This window comes from Capsicum annuum, chromosome 6, assembly GCF_002878395.1.
Source record: "Capsicum annuum cultivar UCD-10X-F1 chromosome 6, UCD10Xv1.1, whole genome shotgun sequence".
Lineage (NCBI taxonomy): Eukaryota > Viridiplantae > Streptophyta > Magnoliopsida > Solanales > Solanaceae > Capsicum > Capsicum annuum.
In genome coordinates this window covers 53,163,650-53,183,091 of record NC_061116.1, presented here as the reverse complement: position 1 = coordinate 53,183,091, position 19,442 = coordinate 53,163,650, and the positions used below count along the sequence as shown (strand labels likewise).

At 40.1% G+C, this 19,442-nt stretch overlaps 1 protein-coding gene across 7 annotated transcripts in view; it reads left to right on the top strand.

Moving 5' to 3' along the window:
• LOC107853468 overlaps positions 1-16,445 on the top strand; it is a 17,416-nt gene extending 971 nt beyond the window's left edge. For 2 of the 7 annotated variants that reach the window (XM_016698450.2, XM_016698449.2), the window contains exons 2-11: positions 1,511-1,603; positions 3,507-3,687; positions 4,134-4,270; positions 6,699-6,743; positions 6,833-6,886; positions 13,156-13,260; positions 13,360-13,566; positions 13,782-13,867; positions 14,790-15,730; positions 15,845-16,445. In XM_016698450.2, the coding sequence (XP_016553936.1) occupies positions 1,577-1,603; positions 3,507-3,687; positions 4,134-4,270; positions 6,699-6,743; positions 6,833-6,886; positions 13,156-13,260; positions 13,360-13,566; positions 13,782-13,867; positions 14,790-15,730; positions 15,845-16,128 (2,067 nt within the window). In that variant the 5' untranslated portion in view covers positions 1,511-1,576 and the 3' untranslated portion in view covers positions 16,129-16,445. Of the gene's footprint in view, positions 1-1,510; positions 1,604-3,496; positions 3,688-4,133; positions 4,271-6,698; positions 6,744-6,832; positions 6,887-13,155; positions 13,261-13,359; positions 13,567-13,781; positions 13,868-14,789; positions 15,731-15,844 lie in introns of all 7 variants that reach the window. The other 5 variants (XM_016698453.2, XM_016698448.2, XM_016698452.2 and 2 more) reach the window with 3 other exon arrangements.
• Positions 16,446-19,442: the final 2,997 nt, after the last annotated feature.

Below are 19,442 nucleotides of genomic sequence, written 5' to 3'. Positions count from 1 at the left end.
GGGGTTACTCATTGGTCGAGGCAATTTTTGGTTACTGTGTTATTGATGGTGTGTTACAACTTCTCTTGATCTATCTATGCTTAACATGCTTCCATTACTTTCTGCTTATGTATATTTGTTAGGTTTAAAGTAGATCGGAATTCACAATAGCATGGCTGTTCTCTATAAATGTGAAAAATGTTTTGGAGAATCAATTCTACTACATGTTTCTTGTATATGCAATTTGTTTTAATGCTTGGTAGTTTTTGGTACATTTAGCTAAGAGTTTGGTAGCAACAACCTTCGATTTTAAAAGGAATTATTACTTGATGAAAAAAGGTGACCAGCTTTGGTATATACAGCAGATGCACTGAACATGAATAGTCATGGATCAGGTGGCAATGCGTTAGTAACCTGTGAATTGGGAGTGATATCTTTTGTTGGTGCACCCAAAAGTAAACATATCTTCTTGTTGTATAATAAGTGCAGATAAGTTATGCCAGCACTATACAAAGTTTTTGGTCTCGTGTGTTGCTTTGCCAACCAATACTTTGTTTTTTGTTTTATTGATAACGAAATGAAGATTTTTTTTTAACATTCTACTGTAGATCCAGTTGAATCTAGTCTTGGAGCATGTGTTCAAATTTCTCCCAACTTATGAGTTATCATTGAGATTTGATGTCATAATTGATACAAAATGCTCGTGATTCCAAATGGGATTTGCATTGGCATTAGCTTTAAGAATATAGTAAAACATGTGGATACCAGTTTTTACCTGTTTTATCTTTGAGGAAATCTAAACTTGAAGGGGGAAAGAAGCTGTTATAGGAACTAGATAACTAGATCTGGAGCATCAGGTATTTAGTGGGAATGTGCCTATAATCGTGTTTTGATAAATGGATTCATTATCTAACTTCTAATCCTTTTTGGGAGCATATGGGAACTTGACTTGAAATGGAAAGGAGAGGCTTAAAAAGGACATCCAGGTATCTGATTTCGTTGAGATTAGACTCAAATGCTTCAATACCGCCATCTTGGCTTGTTAGAGCGATTTAGTTTGGGATATTTCATGATAGTTTTAGGAAAAAATCTCTTTTAAGAAACACTTCTTTTTCTAGCAGTTGCCAATTCTACAGTGTGTGCGTTGCCAATTCTACAGTGTGTGCCATTTTTCTTTCCTCTTCTCATTCCAGTCACTTTTGGTACATACACAAGTAACAAAGTAATTTGGCCAGTCACCTTTGGTACATACACAAGTTTAGGTCCTCAAAATATCAAGTTGATTGGAGTATTGGTGTAAACTTTACTATCAAAGTAACAAACATATTAACGTCGAATTGTTCAAGGCATGTTTAGTATAGTCAATTTAATTGCCTTTTCCCTTGCTTTAGACAAACTATATGTACACTACGTAGGATTGAATCTCTGTGTAGTTTTTATTGCTTGTGTATTGACAAACTCTTTGCTTTTGATAGGTCTTATCCTCGTGAATTCTTGCTTTGTCGATTGACAAACTCTTTTCTTTTGATAGGTCCTCTCCTCGTGAATTAAGAAGAAATACAAGTAATTGATGTGAGAAATATATGAGAGGAATGTTATGAATTGTTGTAATTACATCATTACGGTGAGAACCTATTTATAGACACTACATTTCAATCCTTTTCCAAGTAGGACACAACATTACAATCCTTTTTCAAGTAGGATTCTATATACTAGTCCTTCTCCTACTCATATTTTAACACTGGTGCATACAAGTCCTATTTACCAACCTTGTTATAGATGTAATTAATACGAGGAGGATTGGTGAGAGACTTGGTGAAGTCTATAAGAAAACTGATAAGGACTGGTCAAGACGTCTTTGCGATCACAGTTGAAAAGAAACAAACTGAAGAAGTGGTGGGAAAAGTAATAAACATTGCTGAAAAGTCGGTTTATTGCTTGAAAATTGTTGAAAACTGGTATAAAATATCTGGGTCATGTCGAATCAAGAGATAAGTAGATCTTGAACAAGAAAGTCACCTAAAAACTGGCTGAAACATGCCCACGCGTTGGATTATTAGATTTGATGGCTGAAAAGTGGTCAAAATTTGAGAAAAATTATATGGGTAGGGTCGGAATGATGGCACGACCCTACTGTAAAAGAGAAATTATATGGGTAGGGTCGGAATGACGACACGACCCTACTGAAAAAAGACAAATTATATTGGTAGGGTCGGAATGATGGCACGACCCTACTGGAAAAGAGAAATTGTTAAACTTTCCAAACTAGGCTCGAGGAGACCATTTTAAATCATAAAATTATATGGGTAGGGTCGGAATAATGGCATGACCCTATGCAAATCAGATCTGAGTAGTCATCGGAAAGATGCACGGTACTACGCAACTCAAATATGAGAAAGTAGCCTGGAAAGATACAGGGTCCTACGCAAATTTGGTATGAGAAAGTAGTCACTGGAAAGATGCATGGTGCAATGCAAATCAAATATGAAAAAGTAGTCACCGAAAAGATGCACAGTGACTGAATTTTCTTTCCCTGAAGTTTCTTCCCAATGCTTTGATTCCATGTGAGAAATATAAGAGAAGAATATTATTGAATTGTTGTACCTACATTCTTACACTGAGACCCTATTTATAGATACCATATTCCAATTCTTTTCAATTTCAATTCTTTTCCAAGTAGGATTCTGTATACTATTCCTTCTCCTACTCATATTCTAACAGATACCATTTGGCCAAATTATTTATAGATTAAAATGCGAAATGAACAAGCCAGCTTTAAGTCTTTGAATATCAATTAAGCAAACCGGGAAAGCAAACCGGTCAGAGGTGGCTTGGGGAAATTTAGCTTTGTACTTTCTGGAAGTGAAGACGGATTGCTTAAGTGACCTTCCAGAGTAACAAATTGGTAGAGGGAGCAAGATAAGAGGATTTTCTCCCGTAGATCAACCCCTTTCACTCACTTAAACCATATTTAAGCAACAAAGATCTTCAAGTTTCACGTAGAAAATCCACATATGAATAGTGGTAAAATATCTAAGATGGGATTCAACAAACATTTTTATTCCTCTGCTACACTAATAGCATGTCTCCAAATTTAGAATGTAAATAAGCAGTTTGATCCCAGAAATATTGGATATTACAGATATTTCCAGTCATTTGACTCGTTCTATTTGTTCTGCCGTAAATTCTGTTGTTTGGTCTAATTATCAACATCAATTGATACCTGTGCTATGTCATTTACAATTCTTCCTGACAGTAGGCCAAAGTTATGAGTTGTACAAAATCCTTAGGCATTATTTATTTTGAGAAGGATCTTTCGATTTTTTGTCCTCCCTCTTTATTTTGCTTAGTAATTTTTCATATTTTTTTGCTCGTCGCTGCCAGGACGGACATGTCCTGTATGCGCATAACATAAGCATGCATGCAGACATGTATCTAACTCATGCTGCTGTATATTTCTTCCTTTTATTTGTATATGTCAAATTATCTTCTGAAGTTCCCTCTTATGATCTATTAGTTGTGTGTAGATGCCAGTGGCAAAGCTCAGCATTGGTGGTACTCCAGATGCAATGAAAGACGATGAGGTGAACTATTCACTGGATACTTCCTTTAGGCAAGCTATGGGAAAGGAAAACCTGCTTCCATTACCAAGAATGGGAGAAAGTCCTGTTCAATGGATTCAGTGGCTTCATTCTATAGATCAACCAGGTAACAAATTTCGAACTTGGTGTTCATAGCATGCAACGTGTGTTCTTTTTTTTTTTTTGGTGTAACCATCCAGTATCCAAAGCCCATAGGCCCGAGTAATTCAGATTCTCTTTGCATATGCAAGTGTCCCTACTATGAGTTTCTCCATTTCCAGGGCTCAAACTCGAGACTTCTGGTAACGAGTGGAGGGATCCCATCCATTCCACCCTATGGATCAAGGAACTTCCTGTTATTTCAATAGCTTGTGGACCTCAAGCTGGGATAGAATGTGAATTTTTAAGTCATTCAAAATGCATTAAGCCACAGTGCTTGATGCATTAGCTGAAGAAGGCCAATAAGTGGCCTGAAAAGGTCTATCTGAAGATTCCAGTTTGTAATAGGTCGCATACTCACTCGCTTAAGCCATGAATATTGAATGGATTCTGTTATGGTTTTTTTTCTTGCAGATATTACTGCATGGCCTTTATCGTATGCTTCAAAATTTCAGATGCAGAAGTGTGAGAAATGTTCCAGGGAATTTTGTTCACCTATCAATCATAGAAGACATATACGGCTGCATCGCAGATCGTTAAATTTTGATAAGGTATATCTATCTTGGAGGCCTTTTTTCTTTTATATTGCTGACCCCTAATGCTGGAATTGATTTGGAGGCCATTTGTGCACTTGTGGTTATTATAAAGACTGCTTAAATCCTGAGCTAGGTGCAGCGTATGGTGCTTGGTAAGGGTGCTTTAGTGAAGGCACTATAAGATGTTAGCACCCATGGCCATGGTTCTCTTTTGATGAGACTGACATCAACCAATAAATAGGGTTAGAAAGAAAGAATGATATATTAAATGTTAAAGGAGACATTGTGAACAAAAATGATATTAGATATTTTAGTAATCAGTATATGAAGTTCAAAAGTTTAGCCAGTTTTAGCGTGACACTTCAAAATAAAAATAAAAAAACTTTCTATACTACCCAAGAAATTTAAAATGACTTGCAAATTCAATTAACATATATTTTGATTTTAAAAAAACATATCTTTTGATGCAGATAATTCAGTTGCAATTCTCTTCAATCTCTTGGCCATATAATTGTATCTGTGTTTATAGCTATTGTCTCTTGCAGTACATATATATTTACATTTTCTGTTCATTTTCACTTTTCTTCATTAAGGGCCCGCTTAAATTGCACTTTAGTGCCCTAGCAGAAACAGGTGTTTTTAACTCTCTTTTCCTTTGAGAACACTGGGTATGTCAATAGCCATTTGCAGTTTGATTTCTATTGTGGTGAAGCTTGTTTTCTGATTAGGTATCTAACTGCTGATATCATAAGTCAATATTGGTTAATCCTGTTTGAAGCAATTTCTGGCCTCCACATCAATTGGAGGAAAAGTCAGATTTTCCCCGTAAATGAGGTTTCAGGGATGCAACAACTGACAGATATTTTGGGTGGAGAAATAAGGTGCTTTCCAACTGTGTATTTAGGAATGCCCTTGGGAGCCAAAAGCAAATCTAAAGTCATCTGAAATTGTGTTTTGGAAAGATGTGAAAAAAGACGGTCTAGGTGGAAATCTCAGTACTTATCTCTTGGAGGAAGGTTGTATTAGATGCTCTACCTACTTATTTGATGTCTTTGTTCCCTCTTACCAGTAGTGTGAAAGAAAGATAGTCTTAGGAAGATTTTTTTATGGCAAGGAAATAGTGAGAGGAAAAGGAAGGATCCATCTGGTTAAATGAAAAACTTTAATCCTTTCCAAAAAACAAGGTGGTCGTGAGATCAGAAATGTGAGGAATCAAAACAAAAGTCTCCCGATGAATGATGAAATGGCTCGGGAGATTACTGAAGGAGGAGCAAACTTTATGGGCTACTGTGGTGATTGCAAAATATTGGGAGGAGGGATTTTGGAAGACCAAAGGGTTAACCAGCCCTTATGGAACTTAGTTTGTGGAGATCAATTAGGAATTTGTGGCCTGAATTTGCACAAAAAATCAGCTTCAATGTTAAGGATGGTAGGAGGATAATGTTTTCGGAAGAAAACTGGTTGGGTAATGGCAGCTTGAAGCAGTTATACCCCGGCATTTTTAACTTGAAACAACAGTGGGGTGCCACCTTGAATGAAGTTTGGTCCACACAGGGATGGAACATCGACTGTTAGAAGACTGATGCAAGAATGGGAAATAGATACTTTGGCAGATTTCTATGGCACAATAGATCAATACAATGGAGTGCAGGAAGGGGATGATACAGTTAGGTGGAGTACTCATTGTAAAGGCAGTTTTACATTAAGCTCTGCTTAAAATTACAAGGATCTGAATCAACTGGCATCACGGCTGAATCTATTGCCGTGGAAATTAATATGGAGAGTAAAAATTTCATATGAAGTAGCCATCTTTACTTGGTCGATAGTGAATGACTCAGTTTTAACTTAGGAGAAACTGAGGAGGAGGGAATTTCATTGTTCTCAAGATGTTATTTTTGTGGGCAAAATCCAGAGATATTTGACCATTTGTTTTACTTACATTGCAAGATGACCAGCCAGTTATGGCATTTGTTCACAAGCTTTAGACGTATAAGGTGGACAATGCCAGGTAGAATATCTGATGCACTGATGAGCTGGAACTCAGAGGGAAATTGCAGCACAAACAAAGATAAGATGGAGAATTGTCCATGCAGCAATTCGGTGGACAATTTGGAAGGAATTCAAGGTGTTTTGAAGATACTAGTAGTTCCTTACAAAGGATTACAATGAATTTTAATTCTTATGTTCTGTTATTGGTGCAAATCAGAGTATATAGATGATCCAATTTCAGTATAGACATCCTACTATCCTTGTGAGATGATATAGTGTGTAGGTGGTTTGTTTCTAGTTAATTTTTTGGGTTTGGATACACTGATGTAAACTCTCCATTTGGCTCCCAACACTTTGTGTTGATGATTTATAGACCGTCAGTTACCTTGTCAAAAAAAAAAAAAAATAAAGTGGTTGTGCATTCGCTGAATCTTTTTTCATTTACGTCTTGTAGGAGTCTCGCAAATACAGGGATTTGTTGGGAGCATTTTGGGACAAGGTACATTTCCCTCCCTCACTCCCTAATTCTTCTTTTTGTGTACCTGTTTCTTAATATTTCTTATGTTGTTATACAACTGCTACATACAGCTCTCAGTGGATGAGACTAAGGAGGTTGTATCATTGCATGGGATTTCACTTGAGGTAATCGCTTTCCATGTTCCTGCTGGCTTATGCATGTTTTTTGTTGACTTGGATCTTAAAGTGAGTTCCTTTTGAAATGGACCTTAAAGAGAGTGCTTCTGGTAGCAACTTTAACACAGAAATGCGATGATAATCTGGAATTAACTGAAGGTAGAAGAACTGCCCCAAGCAAGAGTACATTCAGACCTCTCTATAACTTACAACAACAACAACAAACCCAGTGTATTCCCACTTAGTGGGGTCTGGGGGGGTAAGATGTACGCAGTCCATACCTCTACCTCTGATGAAGTAGAAAGGCTGTTTCCGAAAGACCCCCGGCTCAAGTCACGAGATATCACACAAACACATAGTACAGCACAGCAACAGATGACATAACATAGATACGGCACCCATAGGGAATATAAAACAGAGTAAAGCAGGATTGCAGGAATATAAAGAAGAGGAAAGCACCCAGATTCGTAATAGACATGGAACACGGAACACGAAACACTGAATACAGAATCATAACAGGAATACACCCCCACCAATTAATTCCCTACACTAGCGACCCGAACTGGCCCTAATCCTCTGCCGTAATTCGCATCTTCCAGACCTTCCTATCTAGGGTCATGTCCTCGGTGAGCTGTAACTGTTCCATGTCCCGCCTAATCACCTCACCCCAGTACTTCTTCGGTCTACCTCTACCCCGTCTAAAGCCATCCAACGCTAGCCTCTCACACCTACGGACCGGGGCATCCATGCCCCTCCTCTTCACGTGTCCGAACCATCTCAATCGTGCTTCCCGCATCTTACACTCCACTGAAGTCACACCAACCTTCTCCCGGATAGTCTCATTCCGAACTCTATCCCCTCGGGTCAGTCCACACATCCAGCGCAACATCCGCATTTCTGCCACCTTCATTTTTTGGATGTGGGAGTTCTTAACTGGCCAACACTCCGCTCCATACAGCAAGGCCGGACGGACTACCACCCTATAGAATTTGCCTTTAAGCTTGGGCGGCACCTTCTTATCACACAGCACCCCCGATGCGAGTTTCCACTTCATCCATCCCGCCCCAATACGGTGCGAGACATCCTCGTCAATCTCACCGTTACTCTGGATCACGGACCCGAGATACTTGAACTTATCCCTCTTCCCTACCTCCTGTGCTTCTAGCCTCACTACTACCTCATTCTCCCGCCTCACGTCATTAAACTTACATTCCACATACTCTGTCTTGGTTCTGCTCACCCTGAACCCTTTAGACTCCAGAGTTTGCCTCCACAACTCTAATTTGTCATTCACACCCCGTCGAGTCTCATCTATCAGGACTACATCGTCTGCAAAAAGCATACACCACGGCACCTCCCCTTGGATACGCCGCGTCATCACATCCATTACTAACGCAAACAAAAAGGGACTAAGAGTAGATCCCTGATGCAATCCTGTCAGGACAGTGAAATGCTCTGAGTCTCCTCCCGCCGTCCTCACCTGGGTTTTTGCTCCCTCATACATATCCTTAATTACTCGTATATATGCCTGCGGTACTCCACTCACCTCCAAGCATCTCCAAAGCACTTCCCTGGGGACTTTGTCGTACGCCTTTTCCAGGTCGATGAACACCATGTGCAGATCCTTCTTCCTCTCCCTATACTGCTCCACCAACCTCCGTACCAGGTGGATTGCCTCCGTCGTCGAGCGGCCGGGCATAAATCCGAACTGGTTTTCCGAAATAGACACTATCCGTCTCAGCCTCACCTCGACCACTCTCTCCCATATCTTCATAGAGTGACTCAGTAACTTAATCCCCTTGTAGTTATTGCAACGCTGAATGTCCCCCTTATTCTTATAGAGGGGGATCATGGTACTCCACCTCCACGCCTCGGGCATCTTTGCCGTCCTGAAAATTTCATTGAACAATGCAGTCAACCACCTTACACCAGCCTCTCCAACGAACTTCCAAAACTCCACCGGTATCTCATCCGGCCCCGTCGCCCTACCCCTTCGCATCCTGCGGACTGCCTGTCTAACCTCGTCTACCTTAAAACGTCTACAATAGCTAAAATCCCGACACTCCCCTGAGTGCTCCAGTTCCCCTAACACAATAGCTCTGTCCCCCTCGTCGTTCAAGAGCGTATGAAAGTACGACTGCCATCTCTTCTTTATGTGACCGTCCTCCACCAACACCCTACCGTCCTCCCCCTTAATGCACCTCACCTGATCGAGGTCACGACTCTTCCTCTCCCTAGCCTTAGCGAGTCGAAACAACTTTTTCTCCCCTCCTTTCCCCTGTAACCCTGCATACAAGCTCTCAAAAGCGGCCGTCTTAGCTGCCGTGACCGCTGACTTCGCCTCCTTCCTCGCTAGCTTGTACTCTTTCCTGTTTACCCGCTTCTCTTCTTCGTCTTTACTTTCCACCAACTTAGCATACGCCTCTTTCTTGGTCTGCACTTTCTTCCCCACCTCTTCATTCCACCACCAATCCCCCCGATGATGTCCGGCCCGGCCCCTAGAAACACCCAACACCTCCCTTGCATTCTCCCTGATTCACGTTTCCGCCCTGTCCCACATATTATCCACGTCCCCCCTACACTCCCACACCCCCATTCCCGCCAACCTCTCCCCTATCTCCCACGCATTCACTGGCGTCAAGCCGCCCCACTTAATTCTCGGTCTACTCTCCTTACTCCTCCGCTTTCTATTCTTCTTTATACCCAAATCCATAACCAAGAGCCTATGTTGAGTCGAAAGATTCTCACTCGAGATGACTTTACAGTCTTTACACAACGCCCTATCCCCTTTCCTAAGCAACAAAAAGTCAATCTGGGTCCTGGCTATCGCGCTCCAAAAAGTGATCAGGTGCTCGTCCTTCTTCGGGAAGCCCGAGTTCACCACCACCAGCCCAAACGCCCTCGCAAACTCCAATAGGGTCGCACCCTCTTCATTTCTCTCCCCAAAACCAAAACCACCATGCACATCCCCAAAGCCTCCCGGTAGCGCCCCGATGTGCCCGTTGAAATCCCCTGCTACAACAATCTTCTCCGAACTGGGCACGCCTCTCACCACCTCCTCCAAAGCCTCCCAGAACCGCATCTTCTCCTCCCCCTCCGATCCCACATGCGGCGCATAGGCACTACACACGTTCAGGGTAAACCCCCGAATGACCAACTTAATAGTCATCAACCTATCGTTGATCCTTTTCACCTCCACTACCTGGCCTCTAAGCTCTTCATCTACCAAGATGCCAACTCCATTCCTACGCCTGTCGCTCCCAGAGTACCACAGCTTGTAACCGTCCACATCCCTAGCCTTAGACCCTACCCACTTGGTCTCTTGGACACACGCAAGGTTGATCCTTCTCTTCCTAAGAATCTTCACCAGCTCTATGGACTTCCCCTGAAGGGTCCCTATATTCCAAGACCCAACCCTCAGCCTACCGTCGCTATCCACGCGCCCCCCACTACCCCCCCTCGGCCAAACCTTGGCCTCCCACCCACTCCCGCTCTCTCCCCATCTCCCGCCCCCACCACAGCCCCACGCCCCAACCCCCTCGGACATGACCCTAACCACTCATTACCACCCATAGCCACAACTACACGAAAAAGTAGGAAAATATAAGGATATACCCGGTGGCAATATCAAAGCAGCAGCAATGAGATACACGACACACACACGTTCAAAGGAAAACTCCCGAAGCAAAAACTAAGAAGCGACCACAGCAACAGCAACAACAGACAACAGACAACAGGCAATGTTCACAAATCCCACGCAAGTCAAGGTACACGGGCTACTACGAGCATAGTACTAAGCATGGAATATGAAAGAATGAATTAAAATGCAATATGAAATAACGAAATAACAAAGGTTAGAAGTCACCGGATTTCGCTTGGGGCTGCGGCTGCTGGAGACGGCGTGGCGGGTGCAGGCGGAGTGTCGGCCTGTTGGAGACCAAGTTGGCGGCTGGGGACCGGGCGGCAGCTGGTTGAATGCCGGGCTGGGGGGGGGGGGGTCCGGACCCCGCCGGGGGGGGGGGGGGGGAGCAGTACGGGGAGGGGGGGGGGGTGAACAACTGGGGGGTGGGGTATGAACAGCTGGGGTCCGACGAGGGGGGGGTATGAACCGGCGGGGGGGGTCGGGTCAACGCCGGGGAGCGACGACCGGGGGTCAGGTCGGGTCAGCGCCGGGGACCGGAGGTCGGAGCCGGCGGTCGGATCTGGTCGGCTCCGACGTTCAGCGACGGCGCCGGGGACCGGGGCCGGTGCGCTTGGGATGGAGCGGGGGTAGGGAGAGAGAGAGAGAGGGAGAGCCGGCGACCGGAGGTCGTCGCCGGCGGTCTGGTCAGCTCCGGCGACCGTTGGTCGGAGCCGGCGGCCGGATCGGGTCGGCGCCGGGTACCGGGGCCGGTAAGCTGGGGGTGGAGAGAGGGTAGGGAGAGAGAGAGAGGGGGGAGAGAGCCGTTGGGGGAGAGAGAGAGGGGGGGAGAGAGAGAGAGAGAGGAGGACCTCTCTATAACTTATTTCACTATAACAATCAAGTTTTCTTTCGCACCAATTTTTTATGTTATATTTTACCTCTCTATCACAAAATCGTACTTATAACAACAACATCCACAATTATAACAATACATTCTTATAGCATACTTGCTCAAATTTTGAACTTTTGTTGCTAGACTTGTATTTTCGTAATAAGGAAAACACTATTAATGTTTTTCTCCATTATGTTCAGCATGCTTGCTTCACGACGATATCTTCCTTTTGATACTTTTTATTATGAGTTTATTGGAAACAGTCTCTCTATCTTCACAATGTAGGTGTAAGGCTGCATACACACCACCCTCCCCAGACCCCACTTGTGGGAATACACTTGGTATATTGTTATTGTTGTTATTGTTAATTAATAATAGTGATAGTATTTTGACCAAATATTTTTAAAAATTAATACATTACACCACTTTTTACAAAGAATATTACATCAGTACATACTTCGGTAATTAAAAAAAAAAATGAAAGATCAACACATATTTTTTTTCTGTTGGACAGACGTTTTCATCTTGTAAGGGTCTAAATTTATTCATGATGTATTAGCTTTCTTTCATTTTTAATTAACCGAAATATGAATATCTTCTGTGATTCTAAATTTACATAGTTTGTTATATTTTTTACTAAAAAAATGAAAAATTGAAAATTTTGGATAAGTTTTCTCTATAAAAGTCGAATAAGATTTAAATGTCAAATATTGTTATAGGTGTATAACAGCATACCACTATAAAAGCCATAAAACATCGGAACGGACGAGGCTGTTGTAGAGAAGTTTGACTATAATAGAATATCACCTAGGCTATTCACAGTGCGCAGCAAGTTATATCCTCCTAATTTGTTCTGGTAGATAGTGTGAAGTTGAGAAAAGAAGATAGAGAGTCCGTTTGGATGGTCAAATCAGCTTTTAATCTCTTTTTTAGCTTTTTTTTAGGTGTTTGGTAAAATAAAAAAGTACTTAAAAAAGCTAAAAACTGTTTAAAAAAAGCAAAAAGTGTGAAGCTGGGTAACCCCAGTTTTTTACTTTTTAGATTAAAATTCTTTTAAGTTTGACCAAGACATTTACCTTTTTATCCCTTATATTTTCCTTCAATTCCAACAATAACCTGAATTGTAGCCCTTAAATATATTGCTTTTCTTTCTTTTTCTCTTTGTCGTCTCTCCGTTTCTTCCCTCGAGTTTCCTCTTCGTCTTTCTCCTTTGTTTTTGAATTATTAGAATTAAAAATTATATATAATTCAGCTTATTTATGGTGTTAACAGTTTCAAGGACATTTAAGTCATTTTAACAACGAAAAAGTGTTTAACAACACTTTTTTACCAAACACATCAACAACTTTTTTTCAGTTTCATCACTTCTATCCAAACACTTATCTGATTAATTTATAAGTACTTATTTTCAACTTTTAAGCACATAAGCTAAAAAACTATTTTTTGAATCCTTGTCAAACGGGCTCAAAAACATGCATGTGGTCCTCCCTTTCTATATGAGAAATCACAGCTTATCCCTCCAGGGTTTGGATGGACTTTAGTCTCTCTTTCCGTGTTTTCAGAGATAATTTGCTATAATCATTGAGCATTATGCTAAAAATCTTTTTGAAACTGTTCTCGACTAACAGAGTTTTTTTTGGCTACTCGTAAAAAATTGTCTGAAGTGACTGTTGATCTGTCAAAGATGAGAAAGAGCTTCATAATACATTTTTCCCATCCCACATCTTACAGAGTATTAGATCGTGATTGACATATTTCTTTTAGGAAATTTCTGGATCTTCACTTGTTCATGCCTTGGCAACAGCTTTGGGAAAACCAGGGTTTTGGTCTCTTCCTCGTGTTTATGTAAAGGCTGGTTCAAAGTTGTTGGTTAGTTCTCTATTTCCATTTTCTACCAAATGTTATTGAACCAATGACAAAAGAAAAATGAGATAAGAGCTAATGACGCTAAATAGGATCAATTTGCAGGAAGTCATCCAAGCTAAACCTTCCGGGCTTCCAGTGACCTCCAAGGAATTATTCAACATCCTTGATGATGCTAGTGAGAGAACATTCTTATGTACTGGCACAGCTGAGTCCGTGGAAAAATATGTTTTCGAAGGAGAAGCTGCCAAAATTGGTTTCAACTCAAACAATCTGGTTGCTTGCACTAGCTTCCTTTTTGAACAGAAGCTGGTAGTTCTATTCATTTGAATCTTTTCAGTGTTCCAAAGACCTTTCCGACTTCATGTGTTGAAACTATATATATTTTCACATCTGTATTTAACTATTTATATCATACTGTTAAGTTCGGTTCCGATTTTTATTATTGGAAGTATGCTTTGGTTATGCTTTACCTGATTCTGTCCATTGAACCAACATCCACAGTAACTAGTGTTATTTATGCTCAGGTTAAAGCATGGGTTGCTTACAAACATGCTGAAGCTTTGAGATGCCAAAAGTTGCTTTTTGAGGAGGAAGAAGCTGCTCAAAAAAGGTGAGACACTTTTACCATATCAGCTCATCTTGATATTCTTCCTTTGTCGTGTATTTTACTGAGGTTATGGTCTATCGTCATTGCTCCTATGTCTGAATGATTAGTTAAGACTTGGTAAAGTTGTGTTTCTTATTATTTGTATGGGATAAGCTGTTGATGCTTATGGCATGATTATTTTTGGAATAAAAATATTTTATGTGATCTGAAGATGTGCTCCTGTAGTTTAGTACCCTTATTTTTGAAGCATCTCTGCAGATACTTTTTTTTGGGGGGGGGGGGTATTTTCGTTTGTTTGTTGTTGTTTTTTTTTCCCGAATGAGAAGATACAGTGCTGTGAGCTTGGGGATTTTGATAACTGCATCTTAATTGACCGGTCAAATAGCTCAATTCATTCCAGCCAGAAGTGACTTATTTTATTTGTTAGGTTAAGTAGATAAAGACAGGACTTGTAAGCATTCACCCTAAGGGGATGGAGCAAGTTTGACATTGGAAAAAAGCCAACAGGAAATTGTACATTCATTACAGTTTCTAATCTGCTTCAAATGAAAAGATTAGTTAAGTCAACGATGTAAAACTTAATGCCTCAGCCAGTGGCGGAGCCAAAAATTTCATCAAGGGAATTCAACTTTTATAAAATTAGGTTATATCAAAGCTTCCCTTTCAAGTCACGGGGGTTCAACCCTTTTTTTTTCATGCATTTTATTATTTTTGGATTGCATCATACATGTGTAATAAGTAAAAAAATTGAGCAAGAGGTATCAAATGGTCCCCCTTGCTTGAATGTGGCCCGTCCATTGGCCTCGGCCTGCCAGTTGTTAAAAATTTTTGGTACTTCTTATCTTAGTGAATCTTGGTTTTTCTGCTTCAATGTGGTGTAGCTATTATTTGAATTCCTTCAATTATTTCTGACGTGATGTGCTAGGCAAGCTGAGCTATTAGAGAGGAAAAAGGTGAAAAAGCTTCGACAGAAAGAACAGAAAGCAAGGGAACAATCAAGTGAGGAAAAAAGAAACCTGGAGGTGCTAGCTGATTGTTTTGAGATTCCATTGGCAGAAGTACATAGCCTTCCAGGACCGTCTGACTCCTATTTAAATAATCCTGATGTACCGCTGGACCCCTCTACCTTCTCCAGCAATGAAGATATGAGCGTTGAATCCCAACGTGATCTCTCTCACCATCACCTGGATTCGGTTAAAGTTCAGAATGTTGAACCCCAACCAGTGTCTGCCAATAATCGACGGCTTTCTGCCAATGCTGAGTGGCAAGCTCCAAAATCACAGAGGTTTGGGCAAAATGGTAACAATCAAAATCATCAAGCAAAAGTTGAACCTTTACAGAAGCACAAGGACAGTGGTACCCCTGTTAATAGCAGTAAGATATGGACAAGAAAAGTTAGAGTGGGAAGTGATGATGCTTCAATACTGGAGGTGCGGAAAGAGGCAATAGATCAAAAGCAGAGAAACTCTGAAGTGATGATTGGTTCTATATCTATTCCAGTGAAAGATTGCAGCACTGACCAACAGGGAAACTGCCCTGCCGAAGCAAGAGATGATTTTGGAATCACAGAGCATGCCATGCCCAGAAAGTGCAATATTGTAGAGAAGCTAGCTAAGCGTAATGCTTTTCAGATTGGGGCAAGCAGAGCAGCTGCCAAGCTTTGGAGGCCTGTGAGGCATGAAGTTGGAAGACAAGATCCTGAAGAGGGTGTCATGTCTTTGAAGTTTGATGATTGGACATCCTCTCCTTTGCAGTCGTTTGCCCTGGGCAGCTCTGGCAGCCGTAAGAATTGTCAGGTTCCTGATGGAAATGCACATCAAGATTTGGGATGTTCAAGTATCGCGGCAAAAACTTTTCTTTCTCAGAGTATGTTTTTACTAGCTCACACTTCCTATATATTACATACACACCCAAACAGCCATTCAGCTTCAAGTATTGTCTGCTTCTCTTTTATTCTGATTGATCTGAAAATCGATTTAGGATGGAGGGAGGCCATTGCTGGAGATCATGTCACATTAGTGATTTCTCCTGACACTGAGCTGTCAGGGCGCCCAGACGTGCCAAATACCAGTTCAAAAACAGTCCCAGCATCGGATTCTGGAGAACAGTGTGTTGTTTCCAGAGCTGACAATCAGTTAGCAAAAGATGGAGTTCTTAATTCATCTTCAAGTAGAAACAATAAGGACAAATTTAGGCCAAAGCCTACAAAGGGTATTAAGACAAAGTACATTCCCAAGCAAAAGAACCCATCATTCAAGAAATAGGTAACTTTGTTAACTCTGTACACTAGTGTGCAGTTCCTAGCCAGTGCAGCAGAGGTTCTTTTTTACCAGCGGTTTTCTGTCAGAGAGTTAAACAGAGGGTTGTAGAGAAGTTTCTTGTCCCATCCCCTCTAATTTGAGTCCTCAATACGAATTTTGTGGCTCGGGCTTTTGCATCTTAAATTTCTGTTGTAATAAGGTAGGATTTTTCTTTTTGGTCTCATTTGTCAATTTTTTCCGCTCACCAGATATCTTGTATGTTCAGGCAGTGTATGGATTCAAATCAATTGATGAAATGATCCCATAGATTGCAGGAGCAATAATTTTTGTGTTTCTTTTTCTTATTCCTATTTTGACAGGGGCGACTGTCTTCGTTGATGTCCATACAATAGGCACTCGACTAAAATATACCTGTCCCTAATGTTCGTTTTTTGTTTCTACGCCTTTGACCAGAACTCGAGTTTGGGCTCTGGCGCTTGTAGTCGTTTGAGCAACATTACTTATTTGACTCTCATGGTGTTGGTGTAATAAAACTGGGGATAAACAAGATTGGAGCAAAGAATTTGTTAATCCTTAGGAAATCAAGCTTTCAATCTCTCGAAAATCAATTGTGGCTATAAAGCAACGGTTGGTTTATTGGCACTAATACCAACTGATAGATTGGAATAAGAAATCTATCAGTGTAATGTAGAAATCTAGCAATGGCCAGCTCAAGGAAGCTGTAGCTTGCAAAACTAAAATAAACCTCGTAGATATTGTAAATTGAATGAGAACACGAGGATTATTCATATACAAGAAGTTTATAATATGCTAAAATAACCTAACATGCTGTTTACACTTGCATATACAAGAGAATTGGTTTCTTAGTTTTATTACTTCCATCCAATCACTCCGTTATTATTCCTTTGGTATGAATATAAAAAGATAATCATTTAGGTATCCCTAAGAAAGTTTTAAGTACCTGGGTTAGCAATCCAAGGTAATTGAGAGCTTGGCAAGGATATATCACATCGTATTGGGCGGTATAGATGAAATGGAGGCTCTCATCCGGTGTTTTGTGTGACCAGAATGTGTCACCAAATTAGCGGTAAGTTCTAAGGAGTAGTGGTTAGACCAACTACTTATATGGTCGGAGAATTGGCTATCAAGAACTCTCATGTCTAATAAGACGAGAGTAGCAAAAGTGAAGATGCTGAGATGAATGTATGGACATACCTGGAGAGATAAGATTAGCTAGGAATAAAGATATGGGGGACAAGGTGGGAGTGACCTCTGTACAGGAGAAGATGCGGGAAATGAGGTTGAGTGATTCAGACATGTAAAGAGGAGATGTGCAAATGTCCTGATAAAAAAGCGTGAGAGATTGGTCATAATGTGCTTGAAGAGGGTACAGGTATGACAAAAACATTGTAGTGAGGTGATTAGGCAAGACATGGCAATTTCAGCTCACCAACGAAATTACCCAAATAGGAGGTTGTGGAGATTAAGAATTAGAATAGAAGGTAAATAAGTAGTCCGCCATATTTCTTTTCTGTTTCCAGAGTATTAATATTATTATTCTTTTATTATTTTATTCCTTGATTTCTATTACTATATGCTTTTTTTTAGTCTGGATTATCTTAATTATCTTGCTATTATTTTTGGTTGCAGCTACCGCCACTTTTTTATCTTTCTTTGAATCGAGGGTCTAGAAGAAACAATCTATCTTTAAAAAGTAAGAATAAGATCTCAATATACACTACCCTTGTTGTTGCTAAGTTCCACCTTAATTCTAGATGTATTTTTTATATATATTTTATTGATGTGAAATTTTAATGTATATATGTATCAAAGCAAGCGCTAGATTTCTGGAAATGAAATATACAAGGAATGAAAGAAAGATCGATCTAGGAAACAAGTGGAAAGACAATTAACTTGCTTATCTATTGGAGTATCAAAAATGAATGGAAAGATTAGTGGATAGTTAATTAATATTTTTAATTGGATTGATTTACTTGTGGAGAAGTTTTCTGTTGTATAATCTGCTATAACCTGTTACTTAGGTTTTGCTGCTAAAAATCTTCAATATTTTGTTACAACTTACATCTTATCTAAGTTATAAAAAATTGGCCCACGTTGACTGGGTAACAAAAACAGATAATTTCTAATATATAAAACTTTATTTATCAAAACACCAATTATGGAAAATAACAGGCGAACGAAAGAAATGTCACCACTCGTTTGTCAAAAAAACATGCCTCTTTAGTCGTAGTTTGACTAAATACAGATCCGGAAGAGGTGACCATGGAAAGTTAGTTAAACTCACAAGCTCACACATTTATCAGTAACTTTAACTTTTAGTATCATGTCCCGCACTATTTCCAGAGACAGATTTAGATATCTGAGTCAGTAAATGTGAAATACTACTGAATTCATAATTCTTTTACATCAATGATCCATATATAGACTCTGAGAACTCTCTCAATAGGAACCCAAATCAAATAAATGCTAATTTTTCCAAAGCTTCTTCTTACACGTTGTTTACTAATTTCACAGTGGATGACAACATACTTTCTTGCTAGTAAGCCAACTTTTCATAGACGGCATGTATGGCCTATCATACTAGTGCTTCCTACATAAATCAGTGGCATATCCAAGATTTCATGAGAATGGGTGTGCTAGAAGAGAGACGAGTATTTCTATTTTGTTTTCGATCTTGACAAAGGAGGAGGATGACTGTGCTACAAGAGAGATGAGTATCTCGGTTTTGTTTTCAATTTCCACAAAGAAAAATCGTGCCTTTTGTCGAATGTGGTTCAAGAGGTACATATCCCTTACTCATGATCGTAACATGGTTTGATTTTTTTGTGCGTACATATACGAAGAGCTCTCATATAAACACTACCACTATAAATCTTCACGTCGTGAGAATTGAGCAGTCTGCATACCACAGGAAAATGATGTGCTATATATACCTAAGATTAAGTTTACCTTTTCTTCACACACATTTGTTATGGTACTATGAAAAAAAAAAACCCTCAGTTCGTTTCAGAACTAACATTTTGTATAGAACATGATGAGTGTTTTTAGTTAGGGTAGAAATTGAAATGACAACAGACAATTTAAAGTTGAGATTTTTTAAATTTTTTTTTTTTTTAAACTGGTAAATTAATTAAAGTTGAGATTTGAATAACCACATCTAAAAGAAACCCCTAATTTGTTAGTGAAAAGAAAACAAGCTCAAATAGAAACTGAAGATTCATTGACTCCAACTAATTTGGGATGATGCATATTATTTGTATTTAGGTGTGAAACTTTTTTCCAATTAATACAGAACA